The 24,457-nt window shown below is 42.7% G+C and overlaps 1 protein-coding gene across 1 annotated transcript in view; it reads left to right on the top strand.

The window, feature by feature from the left end:
* Nucleotides 1-24,457, top strand: part of cpne2 (copine II) — a 259,830-nt gene that overhangs the window by 46,547 nt on the left and 188,826 nt on the right. The window contains exon 7 of the mRNA XM_080187114.1: nucleotides 21,138-21,227. Coding sequence (XP_080043240.1) covers nucleotides 21,138-21,227 — 90 coding nt within the window. The remainder of the gene's footprint in view (nucleotides 1-21,137; nucleotides 21,228-24,457) is intronic.

Here is a 24,457-nt window from a genome sequence, read left to right as displayed (position 1 = left end):
CATACCTGAAATGCTTCAGTTCTGATCGGAGCTTTGAATGGCGCACGCACAGTAAGGAAAAAATGCGCCCCTGTCACATTGCTCCCGAGCTGCATAAAGCAGATAAGGCGGCCCAGGAGCGAAAAGCAGGAGCGATGGCCCCCACAAAAAAACAAATAAAGTGGCCTGGGAGTGATCGCCCCCACAGATATCACCCCATTTCTACAAAATAACTGTCCCCCTTATCTACCGACTCCCCCCTCCCCCCAGCTTCCCAGACCAATTGCAATCCCCTGCCCCTACCCCCCACTTCACCCCCCACCAGAGATACATCTGGCCTTCCGCCTCCCCAACCAGAGATACATCTGACTTCTCCCTCCCCCTTGTTGGAAGCTCTGAACCTATCTCTTCAGAAGCTGGAGCGCCTGAAATAGACCTTTGCTGAGCATGACGTGCTAATTGCCTCATGCCCGTCTTTACCAAGTTTTAGCGCCCGAACATGGGCACGATGCAACGGTAAAATTGGGCCCATAGAGTCATGCAGCACAAAGGAGACCTTCAGCCCATAGAGTCTACACCAACAAAACTACAGTAAATCTACACTAATCCCACTTCCTAGTGCTATCCCTATTGCCTTGAATGTTATGACATTTCAAATGCTCATCCATTTACTTTTTAAAGGTTGTAGGGTTTTCCGCCCCTACTACCCTCCAGGCATAACCCTAATGCATTTCAGATTCCTATCACCCTCTGGGTGAAAAAAAAGGTTTCCCTCAAATCCCCCCTAACTCTCCTGCCCCTCACCTTAAAGTTACGTCTCCCTATTATTGACCTTTTCAACTTAGAGGAACAGCTGCATCCTACCCATCCCATCCATACTCCTCATAATCTTATGCACCTTAATGTACAAGTCACTCTCCTTTACAGATAGGTGGTAAGATGTTAAACACAGTTTGTGTGTGGCATTTGTGATTGTGTAAGGGTAGCCCATGGTTGAGGTGCTGGGCTGGTTGCGTAGAGCTGTTGTAGCAAGGATTGCTGTGCATAGCAGTCTATATCTTGACTCCATCCATTCCACTGTACTGTGAGATTTCACTGTTTTGCAATAACGTCTAACAAAGAGAAAGAAAACATCAGCAAAGGAAATCAACAAACCTAAGCTATAACCTGCATCATTTTCAAAGTTTATGTCATAACAAGGCAAGAATGTATGTGAAATGTTTCCGTTGCCGGTAACTACCATATTGTCTTACTGACACTGCCTGCAATGCAGTTTCACCATATCAGTCATTGTCCATTTTGAACCCTCCATACTACAACTACTTAAACTGCCATCACAGTGAACTTTGGGGAAGGCCTTACCTTTTCCATAAGGTTTAGAAGAGAAATAGTAAGATCATGAGCGAGGCTCGGAAATTGCATCTCTCGCCATAAATGCATTAGCAAGAGATGACGCGTCTGACATCTCCAGGAGCTGAAGTTGGCTGATCAAACATGGACTCTTGTTTTTTGAAGGTGGAACCATCTTGCTTTGTGCAGTATGCTGTGTCATTAGGCACACCAGATATGTCTCATGCAGCCGCCATTGACATGCATTAGCCCAGGAGTGAATGCAATACGTCACGAGAGGAAATTACAGAATTTTACAGCACTGTGGGAGAGACATGTAACTCATTGTGTCAGCTCAGCTCCCTGAAAGACAGTGACCTGGAATTTGTGGGGTTTGTATTTGATTGTGAACTGCTCAGCATTTGCTGTTATTACCCTTCTGAATCTAATTGCAGCTTCAGGAATGAACACATATGAAGGTGTAGTTTCAGTATGTCATTTGGCGCTCAGTGACAGACTGCATTCAGTCCTCCCATCTTTCCCCACCACCCTCAGTCCCTCTCCACAGCCAGCAAATAGCAAGATCAGTGGATTTGATGAGAACTTGTCTTTTGCCACTTTGATATTGCTAGTAGAAACAACCAAGAAAGTGAATCCTTGTTCGCTGAGCTGTAACTGGTCTTTTATCGGTAAGCTGTGTGGTAAGTACCGTGAACAATTGAGCTGACCCTGAGGAATTAATTTAATATTTGTTGAACGTTGTTAAATGTCTCCATTATGATTAATTACTAGGTTTTTTTCAACATAGATTTTTAAGTAATCTTATTAAAGCTTCATCATGATATTTCAGCTTCTAGAATCATAGAATCCTGCAGTGGCCCATTGTGTCTGCACTGACCACAATCCCATCCAGGCCCTATCCCCATAACTCCCATGTATTTACAATAGCTAATCCCCCTGACACTAAGGGGTAATTTAGCATGACCAATCCACCTAACCCGCACATCTTTGGGCTGTGGGAGCAAACCGGAGCACCTGGAAGAAACCCACACAGGCATGGGGAGAACACGCAGACTCTGCACAGCCAGTGACCCAAGCCCAGGTCCCTGGAGCTGTGAGGCAACAGTGCTAGCCACTGTGCCACCATGCCGCCCCTATCTCAAACCCACGTGTATATTGCAATTTTTAATTTCCATTCCGTCAATTTATTTAAAAAGTGATTTCCTAGTTTGTTGTCTGTGAGAATTCTTCAATGTGACTGGTAGCTTAGATAGCTACATGACATCGTTGCAGCTTAATGCTGGGGATCCATATTAAACTGCATTGCAATCAGTTGCACAATGGCAGTGTTAAAGTTGCCACCACAGATTGTTAGCCCTCTCAACAAAGGTTTCTTTGAGGTCAGTGGTGAGTGCTGTTACTTCATTGCTGACTTTAAAATCCGGGTTTTGAGACATTCGGTGCTATTCCTTGTTGGCGTTTTCATTAGCATCCAACAGTGACACTTGCGTATCACAGTCAAGTGGTTGTGGGTTCAAACCCCTCACCAGGGCATGAACTGAAGAAATAATTTAATATTTGTTGATTGTTAGAAATGCAAAGCACTAATAATAAAAACTTTTAAAATGAATTGATGGAAAGGAGAATAAAAATTAGGATATACACGTGGGGTTGAGATAGAAGCTGAAATATCATGATGAAACTTTAATAAGATTTAAAAATCTAGGATCAAAAAACTTAATAATTAATAATAATGATTAGCTTAGTTTATTTATGAGTGTTGTAAGTAGGCTTGTATTAACACTGCAATGAGGTTACTGTGAAAGTCCCCTGGTTGCTCCACTCTGGTGGTGTTTGGGTAACTGAAGGAGAAGTTAGCATGACTAATGCACCCAACTAACACATCTTTCAGACTGTGGGAGGAAACAGGAACACTCGAAGGAAACCCACGCAGACCATGGGGAGAAGGTGCAGACTTCGTACAGACAGTGACCCAAGCTGGGAATCAAACCCAGGTCACTGGCGGTGTGAGGCAGCAGTGCTAACCACTGTGCTATCCACCGTGCCTATCGAGACATTTAACAATATTCAACAAATATTAAGTTATTTCTTCAGGGTCAAATCATGTCCTGGAGTAGGGTTTGAATCCACAACACTTAACTCTGATGTGGACCTGTCTGTGCAGCAATGAGGGAACGCTGCTTTCTCTAATATGAGCCATTGAGCCAAGGTTCAGTTTGCCTGTCCAGATGGTTGTAAAAGATATTGTGGTATGATTAAAAAAAAACACAGTGGTGTTTTCCCAGGTGTCAGTGTTAGGATGATGGCTCTTTTTTATATATACATATGTAAATTAATGATGTAGATTTGGGTATACAGAACATAATTGAAAAGTGTGCAGATGATTGGAAAGCATAGTAAGCAAGAGCGGTATAGGATAGACTTTGGGGGGTATGGACAGATTGGAGAAATATATGGACACATAGCACATGAGATTTAATACCAATAAGTTTTGTAGTAATGCATTTTGGTAGGAAAATGAGGAGAGGCAATGTGAAATAAGTGATACAATTTTAACAGAAGTGTTGCTTGGGGATGTATTTACACAAATCTTTCAAATTGAGAAGTTAAAGCCAAGAGTTTGTTCGTAACTTTTATAAAATGCTGCTTCGGCCTCAGCTGGAGTATTTGTGTTCAATTCTGATCACACTTTAGGAAGGATGTTGGGGCTTAAAGAGGGTGCCGAAGAGAGTTTCTAGAATTGTAGGGTTTAATGATGTAAAGGCAATGAAGAAGCTGTTTCTTAGATCAGTGTTTAAGAGATTTGATAAAAATGTCCAAAATCATGAGTGGTTTTGATGGAGTAAGTAAGGAGAAATTACTTCTAGTGACTGAGGAGGCAGCATCCAGAGAATTATGGTGTTTGGTTCGGCAAAAAGAGGTGACATGAAAGATTTTTAAGCAGTGGTTATTGTCATTGGAATGTGTTGCCTGACTTTTGACTTTGCCAGTGGTTTGAAGCAGGCAATGTCAGCTGAATATCTCTCCTGATTTTGTTAAACTCAATGGAAATAAAAATTGAAAGTGATAAATACTGGACAGCTGATCCAAAATCTTCCATCTTAAGTTATTGTTCAAAGTCAAAATTACCCCTACACTCTCAAAAACAAATTCACTGGACATTCATGTTAGTGTAATCTTGCTATGTGCAAATTCACCACTGTATTTGCTTGTATTAGTAACAATGACTGACATCAGGAGCATTCAAGCAATATATCCTTGAAAATTTAGATATTGTGGGTAGCCTTTTTTTTTCGCTATGTTTGCCCCTTTTATACAACTATGGAAAAAGCAAGGGGTGAGATATTCTTTGCACCCCCTTCTCCCCGCTTCCATCATAGCGTGTTTCGTAGTGACAGAAACATCCCACCACTCTCAATGAGGTTTTTTGTTCTGTGCACCCCTCCATGGCTGCCAGAAGACCTGTAAAGAACCCGTCAGTGAGAACGGTCGGAATATTCTGGCCATTATTTATCAAAGAACAGGACCTGTGCTGCTTGAGACCTGGGGATAGCGCTTGGGTGGGATTGTGGTTGGTGTAGATTTGATGGGCTGAATGACATACTCTGCACAATATGATTCTATGACCTACCACGAACATTGGTAAGGCCACAGTTGGAATACTGTGTACAGTTCTGGTCGCCCTATTATACAAAGGATATTATTAGACTAGAAAGAATGCAGAAAAGATTTACCAGGATGCTACCAGGACTTGATGGTTTGAGTTATAGGAGAGGTTGGATAGACTGGGATTTTTTTCTCCAGAGCGTAGGAGGGTGAGGGGTGACCTTATTGAGGTCTGTAAAATAATGAGGGGCATAGATCAGCTAGATAGTCAATATCTTTTCCCAAAGGTAGGGGAGTCTAAAACTAGAGGGCGTAGGTTTAAGTTGAAAGGGGGGAGCTACAAAAGTGTCCAGAGGGGCAGTTTTTTCACACAGAGGGTGGTGAGTAAGCTGCCAGAGGCAGTAGTAGAGGAAGGTACAATTTTGTCTTTTAAAAAGCATTTAGATAGTTACATGAGTACAGTGGGTATAGAGGGATATGGGCCACATGCAGGCAATTGGGATTAGCTTAGGGTTTTTTAAAAAAAAAGGCAGCATGGACAAGTTAGGCTGAAGGGCCTGTTTCCATGCTGTAAACCTCTATGACTCCAAGGATACTGGAGTGTCTTAAGAACATGAAAGGCACTATATAAATGGAAACGGCATGATCTAACTGGCAATCAGCATGGCGAACTGGGGGCACAGCATGAGCGACCAAAAATCTGATTTTTTTATTGGTCAGAATTAACATAGAATTGACTGCATTAACATGTGCCAACTGGGATTGGCACAATTTCCACCATCCCGGATGCTTCCAAACTCGCTGGCGAGATGTTACACCGGCGAGAATCACTACAGCTCTGCAGTAGCATAGACCAGGTGCCCCATGGTCACACCGGGGAGATCGGAACCCATTAAAGCCCCAGGTGGTTTGGGGCTGTAGCAGGGCAGTGCCCACCTAACACCCTGGCAGTGCTTGGATGAGCACCATTAGTGTGCCATGGGGGTGGGGCCTATGTGATGGTGGGCCTGAGTGAGAGAGAAGCCTGAGTAGGGTAGGGCTATAAAAGGGGGGAGATGGGCGATGCACAGGAGGGGCATTTGAAGAGAGAGACCAATGAAAGGCAGGAGATCCTCATCACTGTTAAATTCTATGCCAGCCCTATGGAGACTGCTGATTGTTGTCATTTCATCATTTGTATTTTTTGGGTGTTGGACCCTACCTGAAAAGGAACTAAATTTTCAGATTTATAGGAAAAATAAAACGGAAACTTCAGGTTTCTGGGAAACTGCAACTGGTTGAAACTATATAAAAACACAAAGCTCTCCAAGCTTAGTTGACCTCGTGGTGTACACAGGCAGGCTGAAGAAAATGGAGGGAGGCTGGATCTAGGAGCTGAAGATAGGCAAATACAGTTGCCATAGCCACCAAGACGTTCATAAGCGGAGGTGAGGAGGTTTTACAGAATGATTTCCATTCTGGTGAAGATTGGGCCCATGGGACTCGGTTGGCTGTGTGCTGCTGTTGGCTGGGGATACTGGCAGAGGAGGTTTACTAGGCTGATACTGGAGTTGAGGGGGTTGAGCTATGAGGAGAGGCTGAATAAACTAGGCTTGTACTCGTTAGGGTTTAGAAGAATGAGGGGAGATCTCATTGAGATGTATAAGATGATGAATGGGATGGATAGGATAGAGGTGGAGAGACTCTTCCCGCTCAAAAAAGACAGTAGGACTAGGGGGCACAGCCTCAAGATAAAGGGGGGGGCGGTTTAGAACGGAGTTGAGGAGGAACTTCTTCACTCAAAGGGTGGTGAATCTCTGGAATTCTCTGCCCGTTGAAGTGGTGGAGGCTGCCTCGCTAAATATTTTTAAGACGCGGGTTGATGGGTTTTTGATAAGAGAGGGGATTAAGGGTTATGGGGAGAGGGCGGGAAAGTGGAACTGAGCCACGACAGATCAGCCTTGATCTTATTGAATGGCGGGGCAGGCTCGAAGGGCTAGATGGCCTACTCCTGCTCCTATTTCTTATGTTCTTATGTTCTTAAATGCTGGTAGAAGAGGAGCTGGAATTGAAAAACATGAGGAAAACAGAGCTTTGAAGGATTGTGGGGTCAAGATTGATGCCATTGAGTGACGGCCTAAGGGATCTGGAAGGTCCATTTTTGTTGTATCAGCTGGTTTAATTTTAATTTGTAGTGTGTACTAACGCAGTTTGCCTGTTCAATATAATTTAACAGTGATGAAGGTCTTCCTGAGGATTTATGCAGGATAGATCACAAATGTGTGACTAATTATATGAAATGCATTAAAATCTCAGCTTTTGAAAAAAGTGATGTCCTTTAATTGGAGAATATCTACAACTTCTAAACCCGGTTTAATGAAAACTAAACTTATTCATAATGTCAGTGACAATGATAGCATAGTCACCTTTCTGTTGCAATAAGTTATCCTGTGCAATTGGTTAAAATGTTATTCTTATTAGCAGCAACTTGTCCAGTTGATGGTGGCTTGAAAATGAAACAAATCTGATTTATTACAGGTTTCCTTTCCTTTAGCAGCTAATGGTTCACAGAAAGTGGTTGTCTTTGTCTTTTCCTTTATCTCTCACTTTGTCACTTTAACCCTTTCCTGATTCCTCCTTTGCCTTTTATCTTTCAATATCCCTCTGTGTGTCTTTAGTTCTGTCTCATTAGTGTCCTTCCCTGCCTTCGCTTTATCCTCATTCATCTGCTTGGTTCTGTGAATGTCTTTTTCTTGCACTTTATCCAACCATCAGAATGGGAGAATGTGAGGTGATCTGACTGAGGATTTTATAGGCTGGTTACAAATAAATTATTTCCTCTGGTGGACAGGTCAAGATGTGGATATGCCGGCGTTGGACTGGGGTAAACACAGTAAAAAGTCTGACAACACCAGGTTTAAGTCCAACCGATTTATTTGATAGTACACTCACTAGCTTTCGGGTTAGTCCTTTCGTCAGGGGAATGGAGAGTTCTGGCCTCAGACAGAGCATATAAAGCACAGACAGTTTACAGATTACTGATTAGAATGCGAATCTTTACACCTAACCTGCTGTTCAAGTCTTAAAGTGGCTGACATTGAGTGGAAGGAGCACTGGTCACAGGTTAAAGAGATGTGTATTGTCTCCAGACAGTACAGTAAGTGAGGTTTTGCAAACCCAGGCAAGTCACGGGGGTTACAGATAGTGCGACATGAACCCAAGACCCTTGTTGAGACCGTCCTTATGTGTGCGGAACTTGGCTATCATTCTCTGCTCAGCGACTCTACGCTATCGTGTGTCGTGAAGGTCGCCTTGGAGAATGCTTCAAGAACATGGGGACATAATCTTAAAATTCGAGCTAGGTGGTTGAAGAGGGAAGAAGAGCTGTATTTCTTCGCAAAGAGCAGTAGGTATCTGAAACTCTGGGCCCAATTTTACCATTTTGATTCTAATTTCAGAATCTGGAAGTATTTCAGATCTGATTTTTAGACCCCGAATACGCACATTGCCTGGAAAAAATAGCAGTAATTCTGGATCGTGCTGCCCAAGCCTGTGGGTGGGGCTTAACTCTGCAGCTCCGATCAGGACCTTCAATTGCACATGCACAGTAAAAAAATGGAACAACACTCCCTGCCACATCGCTCCCAGCCATATAAAGCCTTTGCCTGGCCCCCACAGACATTTCCCCACCATCTCAACATTACTGTCCCCCTTATCTCTGCTCTCCCCACTACCCAGACTGATTGCGGCCCCCTGCTCCCCCCACAGATTAAACACAGAGTGGCTGCGGACCCTTCCTCCCTCAGAGAGCGATCTGACCCCAACACTTGAATTAATGCAATCACAGATGATCTCTGTTGCTGCTGAAGTTTATTTCTATCTAAACATATCAAAAATTTGTCAAGGGAATGAATGTTTTAATTATTTTATTATTTGTACCATAAGCCCATTTGATTTCAATCTACTTGGAAATGTCCTCATTCCGCAAACAGTTGTTACAAGTCTTTCATGGTGACGTTTATTTTTCGTGATCGTTGCTCAATATGTTAATAAATGCTTCATACCATTCATGTTTGTAATTCACAGGCAAAGCATATAAAACTCCTGTCAGGAGTCTCTGTTGGGTTTACCAATGTGCAGGTCTCTTGTGATTTGAAGTTAACTTTGCGTTGTAATGCCAATGAGATCATCAATTATGTTCACATAAAGCAGGTCCCTCCAGATGCTGCCTGACCTGCTGAGTATTTCCATCTTTTTCTGAGTTTTGTTTTTGTGTGAAAATTGTAATTATCTAAAAAGCAATCAGACACATTTAAAAAAAAACCCTCCTTCTTTGTCACTTACATTACTTTTACCAACTATTAATATATTCATAGCATTTTTACACATTTGTCTACATTTCACATTATCATTTATGTTTAGTCTGTAATGAACTCCAATTGAAGACACAGTTCTTTTCATACTCTTTCAATATGACTAAAAACAGATTCAGCATTTGCCCCATTCCCTGCATCATCCTTGCATTCCAGTGTACAAATGGATCTTTGAATAATACCAATATTTTGTTTCCTGGTGAATCCATCCTGCCCATTTTATAGTTAACAGTATTTAAAACCCAGACCTGACCTGGTCTAAGGCACATCTCTGTAAAACTCTTATACTGTACCCCTCAAATACCAGTCTGTACCTGGAGCTGACCATTTGGGTGAGTATGGGCGACACAGTGGCTAGCACTGTGGTTAGCACTGCTGCCTCACAGCACCAGCGACCCAGATTCAGTTCCGGCCTTGGGTATCTGTCTGTGTGGACTCATTGTGCTGAATGGCCTCTTAGCACTGTAGGGATTCTATGACTTTATGATTCCCGGCTCCACCGGTGACGGGCATTGTTGCAAGCAGGATGATGCCTGTTGCTGCTGAGGCCGGAAAATCCTAGCCTACGGTAGTCATTTATATAAATATAATTCAAACCCACCTCTATTTTCTTATTTTACTCCTAATCCCTGCTGTATTGCCTTCCTGTTTTTCTCCCTTTCCTACATTGAATTGTTACATAACCTGACCCCAATAAGTCAAATATCCCACTGTGTGTTTAAGAGGGGGAGAGATGGCAATATTTATTTGCTTAAAAACTTCCTTTCTATCTTCAATGTTGGAAAGGAAATGGTTTTGGCATTTGTGTTGTGTAATGCACAGTAATTTCCTCCAGAGTTCGAGGTTTGCAGATGTGAACTCACACTGGGGAAATCATTTTAAATGATCAAATTAATATTTATTCAGTGGCATCCCACTGACTAAAAGAACAGCAAGTAAAGGCTACTCATTAAGCAAGGCCCAGTTACTCATTAAAAATAGCACACATCATGGAGAGTGTGGGCCATCTGCAGAAGTGGCTATAAATTTGCAACTGGATATTAGAGCAGAATCAGGGAAATGTACAGACTGGTTAAAAAAAACAAATAATTATTTCTCCCAAATGTAGCCATCATGCTCCACTGGAAAAGGATTTTATCTTCCTGTATCATAGAATTGAAGCGTAGAAGGAATTCATTCAGACTTTCATTCTGTGTTGACGCTTTTCCCACGTATTGCTTGCAGCTCTAAGTTCCTCATCTGTCCAATTCCCTTTAAAAGTTCCTTACAGGATTACTTTCCAGGTAGCATTCCAAATCCCAACAACTCTGAGTGCAAAATGTATCTCCACATGTACCCCCTTGAGTGTTTACCAATTATTGTTTAATCTATGGCTGCTAGATAATGATACACTTTCCATAAGAAATAATTGTCAAAACCCCACATCACTTAGAAAACCTCAACTGGTCCCTCTTAACTTTCTCTATTCCAAACAACTTTTTCAATCTCTCCTTATTACTGAAATTGTTCATCTCTGGTAACATCCCCAATAAGGCTGTTTCTGTTCTCTTTCTAAAACCTTTACATTTCTTGAACTATGATGCCCAGAATGCTTCAGTTGAGGACTAACCAATGATTTATATAGCGTGCACGCACAATTTCTTTATTTTTATTGTTTCATTTATAAATCTAAGTAACTAATATTCTTGTTGAATGCCTTATTGACTTTCTCTGCCTTAAGGATTTATGTATATGGACACTGAAGTCCTGTTGCTTATCTACACTTTCCAAAATGGTGCCATTGTACACCAAAATGGTGTCTTTCTATGCAAGTCCTTCCAAATTGCATCATGTCATACTTCCATACATTAAATAGCATCTGGCATGTTTCTGCCCAATTCTCTATTCTGTCTGTCACTCTGAACCCTCATCACTGATACATTACCAGATTTTGTGTCATCTGCAAACTTTATAATGCTTCTCTCTATAAATTTGTCTTAAATTATTGGCAGCTGTTTCCCAAAGATACTAGAGTTGGTAACTGTACCACAATCCTGAAAAAACTGTAACTGTTGAAATGGTTGACAAATTGCTGCTAGCTAAGAAACCGTAAATGGTTAAAATAATGTAGCTCCATTTGTATACTGGGGTTTATGCCATAAAGTGTCAATGTAAAGCCAAATATGCCGTTGGGTATGCTCCTGAGAACAGGTTACAGACCTCCTGATGGGGATGACAGTCAGTGCAGCAATTTCTTACCAACCCATTGAAATATCTCAACCAATATTCCAACAACCCATAGGAGGAGTTAAATAAAACAATTTGGACAATGGAAATGAAGGTATTGGTGAGGTGGAGTCTCTCTGAAGAGTAGATCCTAATCACTATGCCTAATTTATCTGGAGCTTTGAGCATGGGAGTGATTTCCCACATGTTTTAAAGTAAAAACTCAGGAATCCTGGGGATAGAATCAGGAATTCTGACTGTCATTGAACATTACCTGCTGTGTGCCGAGAAAGTTAGGCCTCTGCCTAACACTGGAAGTTTATCTCTGGTCGAGAGATTCAGGCCCCTGGCCTGTAGGAAGACATTTCTCCATGACCTAGGTGAGAGGATAAGGATTATGAAATGTCAATAAAAACAGTTACCAGCCTTTCTGTCTTTGTTAGTGCCACCACTAGCAATAACAACAGAAAATTGAATTTCTTTCAAGTCTTTAATACAATAATACAATCCAAGATGCTTCAACAAAGCACAATGAAAGAAAAATGAGCCACATTAGGGATATTACTGTGGATGCCTAAAAATCGGTTGAGGAAGTAACTTTAGAAGTGCATCTTAAAGAATGAAAGAGAGGTGGATAGATAGAGAGGTTTCAGGAGGGAATTCCAGAGGTTAGGATCTTCAACAAAAGGCATCAACAGCAATAGTGCGCAGATACAATATTAAACTCACAACACCATATATTTCAGCCCTTCAAATCACACAACTGCTACAGCCAGAAGGGCACCTCCTTTGACACATTCTTGGCATGCTCATACATTCAGCTAGGAGACCACAAGGATCATGACTGGTGTTACAATCTTGGAGAACCAGCTTACTGTTTGATTTATTATTGTCACATGTATTAACATATAGTGAAAGTATTGTTTCTTGCACATCATACAGACAAAACATACTGTTCATAGAGAAGGAAACAAGAGAGTGCACAATGTAGTGTTACAGTCATACTAGGGTGTAGAGAATGATCAACTTAATGCAAGGTAAGTCCATTCAAAAGTCTGACAGCAGCAGGGAAGAAGCTGTTTTTGAGTTGGTTGGTACGTGATCTCAGACTTTTGTATCTTTTTCCCAAAGGAAGAAGGTGGAAGAGAGAATGTCTAGGGTGCACAGAAAGTGTAGACACAGTCAGTGGATGGGAAGCTGGTTTTCGTGATGGTTTGGGCTATATTCACGACCTTTTGTAGGTCTTGAGGTCTTGGGCAGAGCAAGAGCCATACCAAGTTGTGATACAACCAGAAAAAAATGCTTTCTATGATGCATCTATAAAACTTGGTGAGAGTCGTAGCTGACATGCCAAATTTCCTTAGTCTTCTGAGGAAGTAGTTTGTTCTGGAGCAAAAGCACTGTCTTAGTGTTCAAGCACTCGCTGTCAGTTTTGCGTAAGTTTATCAATGGTAGAAGCACATGTGAGACATATTCTAGTCAGTATGAGGCCAGTTCGGTCACCGCCTGGAACTGTTGAAATATTGGCCTTGGTGTAGGAAGCTCATTCACAATAAATTGATCCCGCTTCTTATCCATTGACCATGAAAGTCAGGCACACTGACAACATGATCATTAGAAGATAAAGACATCCCGTCACATCGTCTGCCTAATCCCCAGAAACAAAAAACAGTTCCAACACAAACTTCGTCACTGAACAGAATTTAGATACATCTATGTACTCCCTCAAGCGCTGTGTGGTCAAAATATATAATAGCTTCATAAAGTATACATGTACGTGAGCACCTTTGAGAATTCAGTTTAAAAAAAATTGGTTTAATTTTTGCAGTTTTAATAGCAATTATATGTGGGTGTCTTTATTTACAACATAAACGTTAAAAGCTTCAAGCTTTTAATTTGGCTGCACAAAACCACAGTGTGTAAAACTCCTCCTGTTCCCTCAAGGTTTCCTTCTGTTTCCTGAAGGTGGTGCCTCCTGTCGGTAAACTTTTATCCCATGTGCGAGTTTATATGATGCAACTTAGCCTGGGATCTGTCAGAGTTGAACCTAAGGCTGGGGTTGGGGCCAGGACTTGGAAATTCAGCCATCTCTGGGATTTTCATTATGACCTGCACATTTTCCTGAAGGGCTGATTAGATAATGATTAAGAATGTGGGATTTCCTGTGAGCTCTAATTGGGAAATTACACTGTGGGTGATCCACATTCCTGTGCCTAAGTTTCCTGCCAATCTCTGATCAAAATGTAAAAGCCAGCACTAACAGTCAGGGCTGAGGGAAGGATGGATCACACACCATGGGCCAGATTTTTGCCATAACGGAGAGGTTCATAGTCATGGTGAAAATCTCAAACGGCTGAACTTTCCAATTTCTACGTCCTGTCCCTAAACCCAGCATTTGCCAAGTTGGCAGTGGTGGGACTGGAGTCGGTCCAGGATTTGCACATGGGTGAAGTGCGGAGGCAGCTGGTCATTTAAATCACCTGCTGCCTCAATGACTTCCAATTTTTGCAATCCCCAGCTGCGTGAATCCCAGAGTCCACAGAGCAGAATGGGTCAGAAGAGGTCTGGTTACTCTGCGCTTGCCTTGGAGAGTCAGCTTACTTTCTTGGAGAGGTGAGGTGCCCCTGTAAATTTATATTGAAGTTTTCATTTAGTGCCTCAGAAGTGCCAGGATCTTAACTGCCAGTGTTCTGTTGAGACCCCAGAGGGAGGGCGTTGGGGGTGGCGGGGGGGCTGCTGGTCTGCCAGAGTAGTTATACATCGCTCCCACTGACTCTTGCACCTAGATGCAAGGATGACATTAGTGCTCCAGAATTGTGCTTGCTGCTTCATTCAAGAAAGCATCGAAGAGGGGAATGGTGTCCTCTCACATTGAAGCAGTAGAAGCAAGTCAAAGTGAGCACCCAGAGCCCAGAGGGAGGGCTGAAGCTCAGGAGGAAGAGGCAGCAACATGAGCACCAGGGGAGGGAGGATAGCCAGGTTTTTCCCTGTGGGAAGAGTGTACAGACCAAGGACATCACATCTCAACGTGACGGAAACCCAAAGCTGGAGATTACTTGGCTTGAGTTGTGATGTTATGACTGGCCTTTTTCACGTGGTACCGCAGGAGCCACAATCCATCGACCCTCATATCCTGCAAGTGGCTTTGAAGGTAACACTGAACTTCTTTAGTCCAGGTTCTTTCCAGAGCTCAGTGGGAGAACTGATTGGTATTTCCCAGTCAGCAGCACTCCAATGCATTAAGGAAGTGACTAATGTCCTGTCTACTCATGTGGGGGAGTATAATAGTTCCCTCATGGACTTGCAGTCCCAGACTTAAAGAACCATGGAGCTATGGCCTTTATCCAAATTGCAGGTTTTCCTCAGATGTGGAACACCATTGAGTGCACTCATGTTGCACTAAAAATCCCAACAACATGTGGACACCTTTGTGAACTGTAAGTCCCATGTAGCTGCACTGACTCCTTCATACTGAAGAATCTGCATCTCCCCAATCTACTTCATCCACCCACCTGGATCAGGGTTGCCTCCTTGGGGCAAGGACTACCCCAATGCCTTCCCAAGAACTTGGCTAATAACCGCCCTTAGGCAGCCTCAATCTGAGGCAGAGTAAAAATACAATAGCCGCCATGTTGTCACCAGTAGCAACATCAGGCAGACCATTGGCATTTTAAAGATCAAATTCTGATGCCTCGATCATTAGGTGCAGCTCTCTAATATGCTCTAATAATTGTTACATGCTGCATAACAATGTATGGTTGAGAGTGCTCCAACTAGCTGCTGATGAGACAGTGGGCAGAGCTGGAACCTCTGAGGAGGGAGAAGATGAGGAATTAGAAGGAGGAGGAGGAAACCCGTGTCCATTAAAACCATTCTGAAACAGATGAGGACAATGAATTTGCTCATGGCAGAGCACCCAGAACATCCCAGGTAAGAGGGTGTCGTTCCCAGAGAGGTCCTTATCCAGAAAATATATTCATGAACTTCCCAAAATAACAAATGCCATCTGACAGTGCCAGATGTGAAACCTCCCAGAAAGATCCCTGTGTCTTGATGCCGTAGACTCTCAAAGGACTGCACTCATGAGGGTGGGAAGCAACATCAGCAAGTTAGATTCTGTCGCATTCAAATTGCACCTACCCTCCATTATAAATATGGCCATCAGCATCTTTCAAACATGCTTGGTAATAAGTCTTTTCATCCTGGTTCCCTCATGTGAATCCCATTAACCGTGAATGAGGCACCCATACTGCCAAATGGACCATCACCAAACCATGCTCTCAATGCAGATGACAAGAATGAAGCCATTACACTAATGTCAGAGTTTATGTTGCATCATTCATGCAGACAGGGCAATTTCACACATAATTGTGAGACAAGTGGTCCTGGTTAAGAGCTTGGCACTGCTTGCAGCTGTCCTAGCTTTTATATATATATATACATATATACTCTGCAAACTGCATATTACCACATCCTGTGACACTGGAAAAGACAATGCAGCCACTGTAGCGATGACAGCACACAACCAATATTAACTGGACAATACAAGGCCTATCAAGCTGCATTCCCACACCAAGGCCAAAGTGAAACATTGCAGACTGGATGAATGTCTAGCATCCAGCACTCATATTTCAGCTGCATTTGCAGACAAACATCCGGTCATGCAGTCGGAACATTAATCCTCCCTTAAAGAGACACTTAGATGGAAACTGAAAGATTCAAGAAGCATTTTAGCGGCTGAGGCTTTGACCTCTGGACCCCAATATGTGATGCAACAGAGAAGGAAGTATCTTTCCTGTGCCTCACCAATCAGTTCACATCACTGTTCCTGGGAAGCCACATTGATTGGGATGCAACTCAGTGTAACTGGTAAGATATGACCTTACGTTTTTGTCATTCGTTTTGAACTCTCTATTGTGCATGCACACACCCAAGTGTACAAGAGAAAAGAAACATATTCAGCAAGTGCGCAAATATGCTATACATAATGTGAATACAGTAACCACAGTGAACCCTTTAGTGCTGTAGGCTAGATAGTGCCCTGCACATGCACACACTCCTTCCAAAGTGCCCCTCCTAAGCAAGGTTGTTTACTTAATTGTCTAAAGGGCAATGAGATGTGTGATGGCCTGCCTTGTCATGCAGGCATCCACTGTGACCTCATTCGGACTGCAGCTTCTACATCACTGTAGCTGTGGTCACTGGCACATATGGAGCAGATGAGGCTGTCGTGGAGGGGCCAGGCAGGCGGTGGAGTACAAGGGTGTTGAGGAGCTCTACAGCTTGGCAAGACAGCTGGCAGGCTGCCTCCACCTTCCTGCCCGAGACAGGACTTCTGAAAAAAAATCATAGAATTCCTCTGCCCATCATGTTTAAAAATAAACAATGCTTAGATGCTTTTTGTTTTGAATCTGACTTATACTGATGGTGGGAAAATGCATTTAAGGGAATGGAAAGTACAGAGTAAAATTGCTTAAATATTACCTGAAAGCATGGTGAAACCTTTTTGTTTTCTTCCCTTAAGTTCTGGGTGTAATTTTACACCTGTTTTGAATTAACGCAATTGCAGGAAATTTGTGAGGATGGCTCTTTGGCCTAGTGGTAGAGCCATTATACTGAGCTGAGGTGTATTCAGCACAGGGATAAATCATGGGTGTAACCAAGCAAGAAGATTTTGATATAGTTTATCAAAGTGGCGCCCAACTTTCCTCGACCTTTTATGATAGGTGTTTGTGTCACACCTCAGATGTGCTCTCGGATACGTTCCCAAAGATACAAAAGTCTGAGGCCACGTACCAACTGACTCAAGAACAGCTTCTTCCCTGCCATCAGACTTTTGAATGGACTTACCATATATTACTTTATGTTAAGTTGAACTTTCCCTACACGCTAGCAATGACTGTAACATTACATTCTGCACACTTTCCTTTCTTCCCTCCTATGTACTGTATAAATGATATGTTTGTATCTGTATAGCACGCAAGAAACAATACTTTTCACCGTATACCAATACATATGACAATAATAAATCAAATCAACTTTTGCCTCCACTTGCTGCTTTTCCTGTTCAGAAGCCCCTCCCTCAAATAGGACACTGAAGATAAGCATCGTGCCCATACCACAGAGTTTAGCTCAACCACACGTGGACCAAAACTAAGCTGAGACCTTTATGACTTTGCTCACTGAGTCACATGATTTTTCAAACAAATGCTCTGGATTTTACTGAGCGAGGCAAACACGCAGAATCCTATTAACCAGGGCAAAAACAAACATCGTGCAGTACTGCCAAATACTGCCAAACCCTTGTTGTGGAGGCAATAATGAATGGTTGTATATTTTAAATGTGACAATTACAAGAGTACCTGGTTAGAATTTGTGTCATGTCAGATACATATACGATATCAAACACTTTTTAAAATCACAGCTTGCGTAGAAAGATTTTATTGCATATGAATCACTTCATTGTCTCTCAGCTCTGCTGTAAAGGTCAGATGAGACACTTCTAGTTTTATTGCAATTTATTTTTACTCTCATTGCTTCACCCAATCATTTGAAGTAAATATATTGAATCATATTTATAATGGGAAAAGATCAATAAACAAAGTATGTTTTCTCTGTTGCCTCACATCATGTCTTCCTCTCACCCCACAGCATAAGTTTTACATTGAAGAACAGAACTGATCAGTGAGACTTTATGAATATTGCTAACATCTAAATTACTGTCACTGATTTACTGTTAATCTTTTGAGGGACAGATCATCTGTGCTTTGGAAGGTGATACTGACAAATGGAAAATTGTTTCCAGTTCTGACGCTCTGTGTTAGTGTCAACCACTACCAAGCTTCAGATAGCATGAGTTAGATGCAGAGTAAAGCTTCCTTTGCTACCCCTACCTCATGAGGGCAACTCCATCCATTGTGCTTGCTTTAAATTTCCACCCTAGCCATCAATCTATGTGAAATTGTCTATTTTGCCTGTCCTAATGGTAGATGATCACTCATAAGAGGTTGAGGTGATCAAGCAAATTTGTACAAGAGCCTCACAATCAGTAAGCAGAGAAAAGTTTTATCTCCTCTGCTTGGACCAGATTCAAACTGAGTACCTAGACTCATTATGGCACTGAAGGAGGCCATTTGGTCCATGTGGGGAGGCAATAGTATTGTCACTGGACTAGTAATCCAGAGATCCAGGGTAAGATCTGGAGACCAGGGTTCAATCCCATCATGGCAGACAGTGAAATTTAAATTCCATTACAACTTTGGAATTAAAATTCTAATGATGACCATGAAACCACCATCGATTATCACAAAAACCCAATGTCCTTTGGGGAAAGAAATCTGCCGCCCTTACCTGGTCTGGCTTACATGTCCAGATCCACAGCAATGTAGTTGACTCTCAAATGCCCTATGAAATGGAGAATGCTTAGGAACAAGCAATAAATGCTGGCCCAGCTAGCGACACACATATCCCGTAAATTAATTTTAAAAAAGTTCATGAGAGACTTGGAGGGGCAAAGAATGTCACCATGATATTTGAGCCTGGAATCTGGAAATTAATAAACCATTGTGAAGATTTGGGTGCTAATAAGCAAAGGCAGCTGGACAACTACACAATTCCTTACTTCAACCTAAATGGTGGAATTTTTAGGTATGGTGACACAGTGGTTAGTACTGCTGTCTCAGCGCCAGGGACCAGAGTTCAGTTCCTAGCTTGGGTCACTGTCTGTGCAGAGCCTGCACATTCTCCCCATGTCTGTGTGGGTTTCTCTCAGGTACTGCGGTTTCCTCCCACAGTCCAAAAGATGTGCTGGTTAGGTGCATTGGCCTTGCTAAATTCTCCTTCAGTGTACCCGAACAGGTGTTGGAGTGCGGCGACTAGAGGATTTTCACAGTAACTTCATTGCAATGTTAATGCAAGCCTACTTGTGACACTGATAAACTATGCCCATAATGGTGTGTGTGTGTCTGTGTGTGATATATTGCAGTAAGTTTCAGCTGCTGCGTTTAGATAGAATATTCCACATAGAGAAAAATAAATAGGTCTAATTGGTCACATTGACCAAGAGAGCCAGAGCTGAATGGAAGTACTTGGTTCAGGCTGACACACTCTTCAAGCCAAGGAAAAACTGAGAGCAAGATTGGTCCTTTTTAAGAGAATTTTACTTTGAATAGTCACCAGAGATTTTTTCTGAGTCTAATTCATTTCCATTGCCATTCAAAAAATTTTTGATGGAAAACTTATTTGTTTCTCAATACTTTTCAAACCGATGAATACACCATTTCCTTGAAATGGAATAAAAATTTGCATCAGATATTAGCACAAATGGGTGGCATCACACGTTGCACAACTGTTACACTCTACACCCACTTTTCAGTTCCATTGAATTCTTTAGTGCTGAATGTCAGCCACGGTGTTTATCAGGCAGCCCACTGCAACATTGTCTGTTTAACACCTCTGTCTTTGCCAAACTTCTATCTCCATTATCATAGAACCATAGAATCCCTACAGTGTAGAAGGAGGCTGTTCGGCCAATCGAATCTGTACCGACAATAATTCCAATCAGGCTGCATCCATGCATTTTGCCTAGCTAGATAGTTGGTCAATTTAGTATGACCAATCCACCTAACGTGCGCATCTTTGGACACTAAGTGTCAATTTAGCATGGTCGATCCACCTAACATGCACATCTTTGGACTGTGGGAGGAAACCAGAGCACCCGGAGGAAACCCATGCAGACACAGGGAGAATGTGCAAACTCCACATTATGTCTGGGTGAGGTACAACACAGAGCTTTCCCAAACAATGTCTTTAAAATGCTGTTTCCCCTCTGTGCAATGTGACCCTTCCATTTCCAACAGTCTGTTATGCTTTTCTCAGTGGGAATAGGGGAGTGCCAAATCATTACACAGCAGTGCTTTGTATGCTGGCAACCGAGCTGAAGCTGGTCCAAAGCTGAATTATAATTGATGTAATGTTCTGGACCGATACCAAACCAGAACCTGGGAGACAGAGGAACAATGTTTGTTCTGCTGCAGCACATCGATCTCCTTTTCCTCTTTGATAAGTACAATTTGTCGCTGTATGTAATATAAAATTTAATCCTCATCAATTTTCTCTCCACCTTTCCCTCCTGAAGTTAACTATCTGCCAATTTTACAGATGTCAAAGCCCTCCCCTTACAGTTTATTACCCAAATTACATTATTACAGCCTTGAAGGGACGACATTGGGCGGCCATTGGACTGGAAGGCCATTGCTGCCAAGTCCACTAATTTTACTCGGCCTTTACTGGCACATTTGTAATTTCAGGAGAGAATGGTGGACAGCAATCAAGCCAGGGTTGATTTTTCTTTTAATCTAATATGGTCCTATCCTTTGCCTATGTTGAAGTCAACTAACTTAGCATGGACCAAGGCTCAAGCCTCAAGCCTCAGATATCTTCGATACAAAGGACTCAGTTGTGCCTTTGCTCAATTCAGTGACCCATCAAGGCAGCTCAGAAGATAGTTTTGAATGGGGTTTTAATTTGATCACCCATGTTTTCTCAGCAGAGATTGAGAATTGCTTCTCTGACTGAACAGAGGCCTCCGGAAATAGGTCTAAGTTATCTGTGGCGTTGCTGATCATTTTCTCATTTGTTTTGCAGGTTATAAAGAATACTCTTGATCCTGTCTGGAAACCTTTTAGCACACCACTAGTATCCTTGTGTAATGGAGATTTAGAAAAAACTGTAAAGGTAATTTGGATCATTAATGAATTATCCGCTCTAAAAGCAGCCATGAATTCAAATTTAGATTGAAGATTCTTACAACGGGAGCTGTAGTGGCACCGAAGATAAAGCTACTTGAGGACACTATATCCACTGCAGTGTTTTGATTACATCTAAACCATACCAATCAATACTACTTCCAAATGCCTCTATTCAGACTGCACATCTACCTGTAAATCATTTCCATCCATCAGTGTGCACTACTTTCCAAACAATCTGTTCAAAGTCAAAATATCCACAAATGTATCTTTGGTTAACACTCAGGCAGAATAGACAGCAGCCTGTCTCGGACTAAAACATACATATTTCTTCCTGAATGAAGCAAATAGCTGAGGTCACCACATCAAGACAAACTTATGGAGATTTTGCCTGTACAGTTTTCAGGTATTTTCTGGAAGCAGTTTGTATTTTTAATACAAAACAAACTACAGCAGATGCTAGAAATCTGTAATAAAAACTGACACCGAAGACCTCCGTCCTCGCTCGCAGCTGGGATTCTCCGGTGCCACTGGAAGTGAATCGAGTTTTGGTTGGAATGCCAAATTCCCCGTTCTCACTTGCAGTGGGGCAGCCAACGGCAAGATTGGAAAATCCCACTCTCAGAAAATCTTAGAAATGCTCAGCAGGTCAATCAGCATCTTCTGGAGAGAAACAGCCAACAGGCCCAATTTTCAAAATTCCAACTAGATTAGCCCAACAAATTTATATTTTAATTTTCTCTCTAAGATGTGTGTCCACATGGCCCCTTTAGAGTACTGTAAAAAAAATGAACTTTAGAATTATAGGGTGGAATCTTCCATCGTCCCCTCCACCCTGTGGCAGGCTGGGGGAACAATGTGGCGGGAGCTCAAAGATCAGTATCCCACCTGTGTAAAATGATGATGGCATCATCCACTCTCGGCCTCCAGGAGTCCCAGGTTGTAATACCCACCACCCCCTCATTAATGGTGTCCGATTATCCACGCCTTCAGTGGGAAATCACAACAGTCCAGAACAAGCCTGGACCAAAACGACACGTATATTGCAGCACTTACCTGAAAAATTCTTTGTGCTTCAGTCTTAAGATAACACAGTGGCTTGTATGGCGTGTGAATGATGTGCTGCAGCTTGCCCAGAGGGGTTCTGGGCCAGTAGCCTCCAGACTGATGTGCCCATGGAGATGTAAGGATAAAACTCAGAGAGCCATGTTTTTATTAGTACTTGCTGGTGCTCTCAATTCCTTTTCCCCAAACCCCCACCTCCCTGCACTGTCACATCCCAGACAGCATGTAAGTTCTGTGTGGGGAAGGTGAAGGACCCACAGTGGCCTCTCCACCTGCAGAGCAGATGAACTGCAGTGGGGCTGAGGCATCATCTTATCACCTTGCCACTAAAGCCATGCATTCGGCGAGGTGAGTGTGAGTAGTTATTTATTCATTTATTTATCAGTGTCACAAATAGGCTTACATTAACACTACAATGAAACTCCTGTGAGAATTCCCTAGTCACCACACTCAGGCACCTGTTCAGGTACACTGAGGGAGAATTTAGCATGGCCAATGCACCTAATCAGCACACCTTTTGGAGTGTGGGAGGAAACCGGGGCACCCGGAGGAAACCCACGCAGATGTGCAAACTCCACATGGACAGTCACCCAAGCTGGGAATTGAACCCAGGTCCTGGCGGTGTGAGGCAGCAGTGCTAACCAATGTGCCACTATGCCATTCCAGTTGAGGGTTCACTTACTACAGTGGTGCATCTGTTTCCTGCACTGTAGGGCAGTCTGTGCTGGTGCTCCTGGGCACTAACTGCCCTGGAATCTTGCTCCCATTGGAGGGTTTATGTCCCTGCTTGGCCTCCTCCTCCAAGCAGCTCAAATGAGGTCCATCTGGCCTCCCTTTGGTCGAGGAGGTTGCCAAAGGAGGTGTGGCCAAATTTGGACACTGGAGTTCTGTATTTTCTTCTGGCCATTTCCTCAACCAGCATGGTGTACATGTTACCGTCCAGCTTCATTTAAATCCAGGGGAAACAGTGAAATAGTGGTGCTGTCATTGGACTAATAACCCAGAGAGCCAGGACAATTTTCTGGGGACTCAGGTTTGAATCCCACCGTGGCATATGGTGAAATTTGAATTAAAAGTCCAATGATGACCATGAAACCATTGTCGATTTTTGCAAAAACCCATCTGGTTCACTAACGTCCTTTAGGGAAGCAAATCTGTCATCCTTGCCTGGTCTGGACTCCAGACCTACAGCAATGTGCTCGACGCTTCAATTCCCTCAGGGATGGGCAATAAATACTGGCCCAGCCAGCGATGCCCTCATCCCATGAACAAACAAATAAAATAAATAAATATGGCACCCTGATATGATAATGCATCATTCAACCTGGTCCATTTGGAAAAATATCAGCAAACTCCTGACTGTATAATTAATGAGGATAGAATCATACAATACGCTGTGAATTCTCCCCATTGGGGAGTATTTCCCTCCACTGCAGCAAACACTCCCCATCCGTGCCCCTGATGTGGGATTTATACATGGAAGGCTGAATTCCGTCCATAGAGTGGTACAGCACAGATGAAGACCAGTTGGCCCATTGTGTCCGTGCTGCCCCTCTGAAAGAGTTACTCAGCTAGTCTCACTCCCTTCCATTATACTGTAACGCTGCAAATTTTTTTCTCTATGGGTAATTATAATTCCATTTTGAAAACCACAATTGAACGTGCTTCCACTGCATTCTCAGGCAATGCATTCCAGACTTTAAATATACTTAGTGACGTCACCCACGAACTCAAGAAGCTTTACAGGAAATGTTGACTGGTTTCATTGTAAACCAGCTTCAACGCTGACATCTACATGGTGATGTGAAAAATTACCCAGGTATTTCTTATCCACAAGGGCATGATGTTTTTAATCCAGTTACCACCACACAGTTGTCAGTAAAATGTCAGAAAGAGTTATCACTGGTGCCACAAAGCGACAACACCAATGACAAACCTCCTCGCTGATGTGCCATTCAGAGGTGACGTTGGCCAGCATTATTTTCACAAAGGGGGGAGAGGAAATGTGGAATTCCCCACCCCCAGAAAGCTCATGAGACTGAGGGTCAATTGAAAATGCCCAAACCAGGGAATTTGGAATTTTATTGGGCCTGGGCATTAAAGGCAGGAGAATTAAGTGAGATATATGTCAGCTTTGATCTAACCAAATGGCAG

Source organism: Carcharhinus amblyrhynchos, chromosome 4, assembly GCF_965287045.1.
Source record: "Carcharhinus amblyrhynchos chromosome 4, sCarAmb.v2.hapA, whole genome shotgun sequence".
Classification (NCBI taxonomy): Eukaryota; Metazoa; Chordata; class Chondrichthyes; order Carcharhiniformes; family Carcharhinidae; genus Carcharhinus; species Carcharhinus amblyrhynchos.
This window is presented reverse-complemented; position numbering and strand designations above follow the sequence as displayed.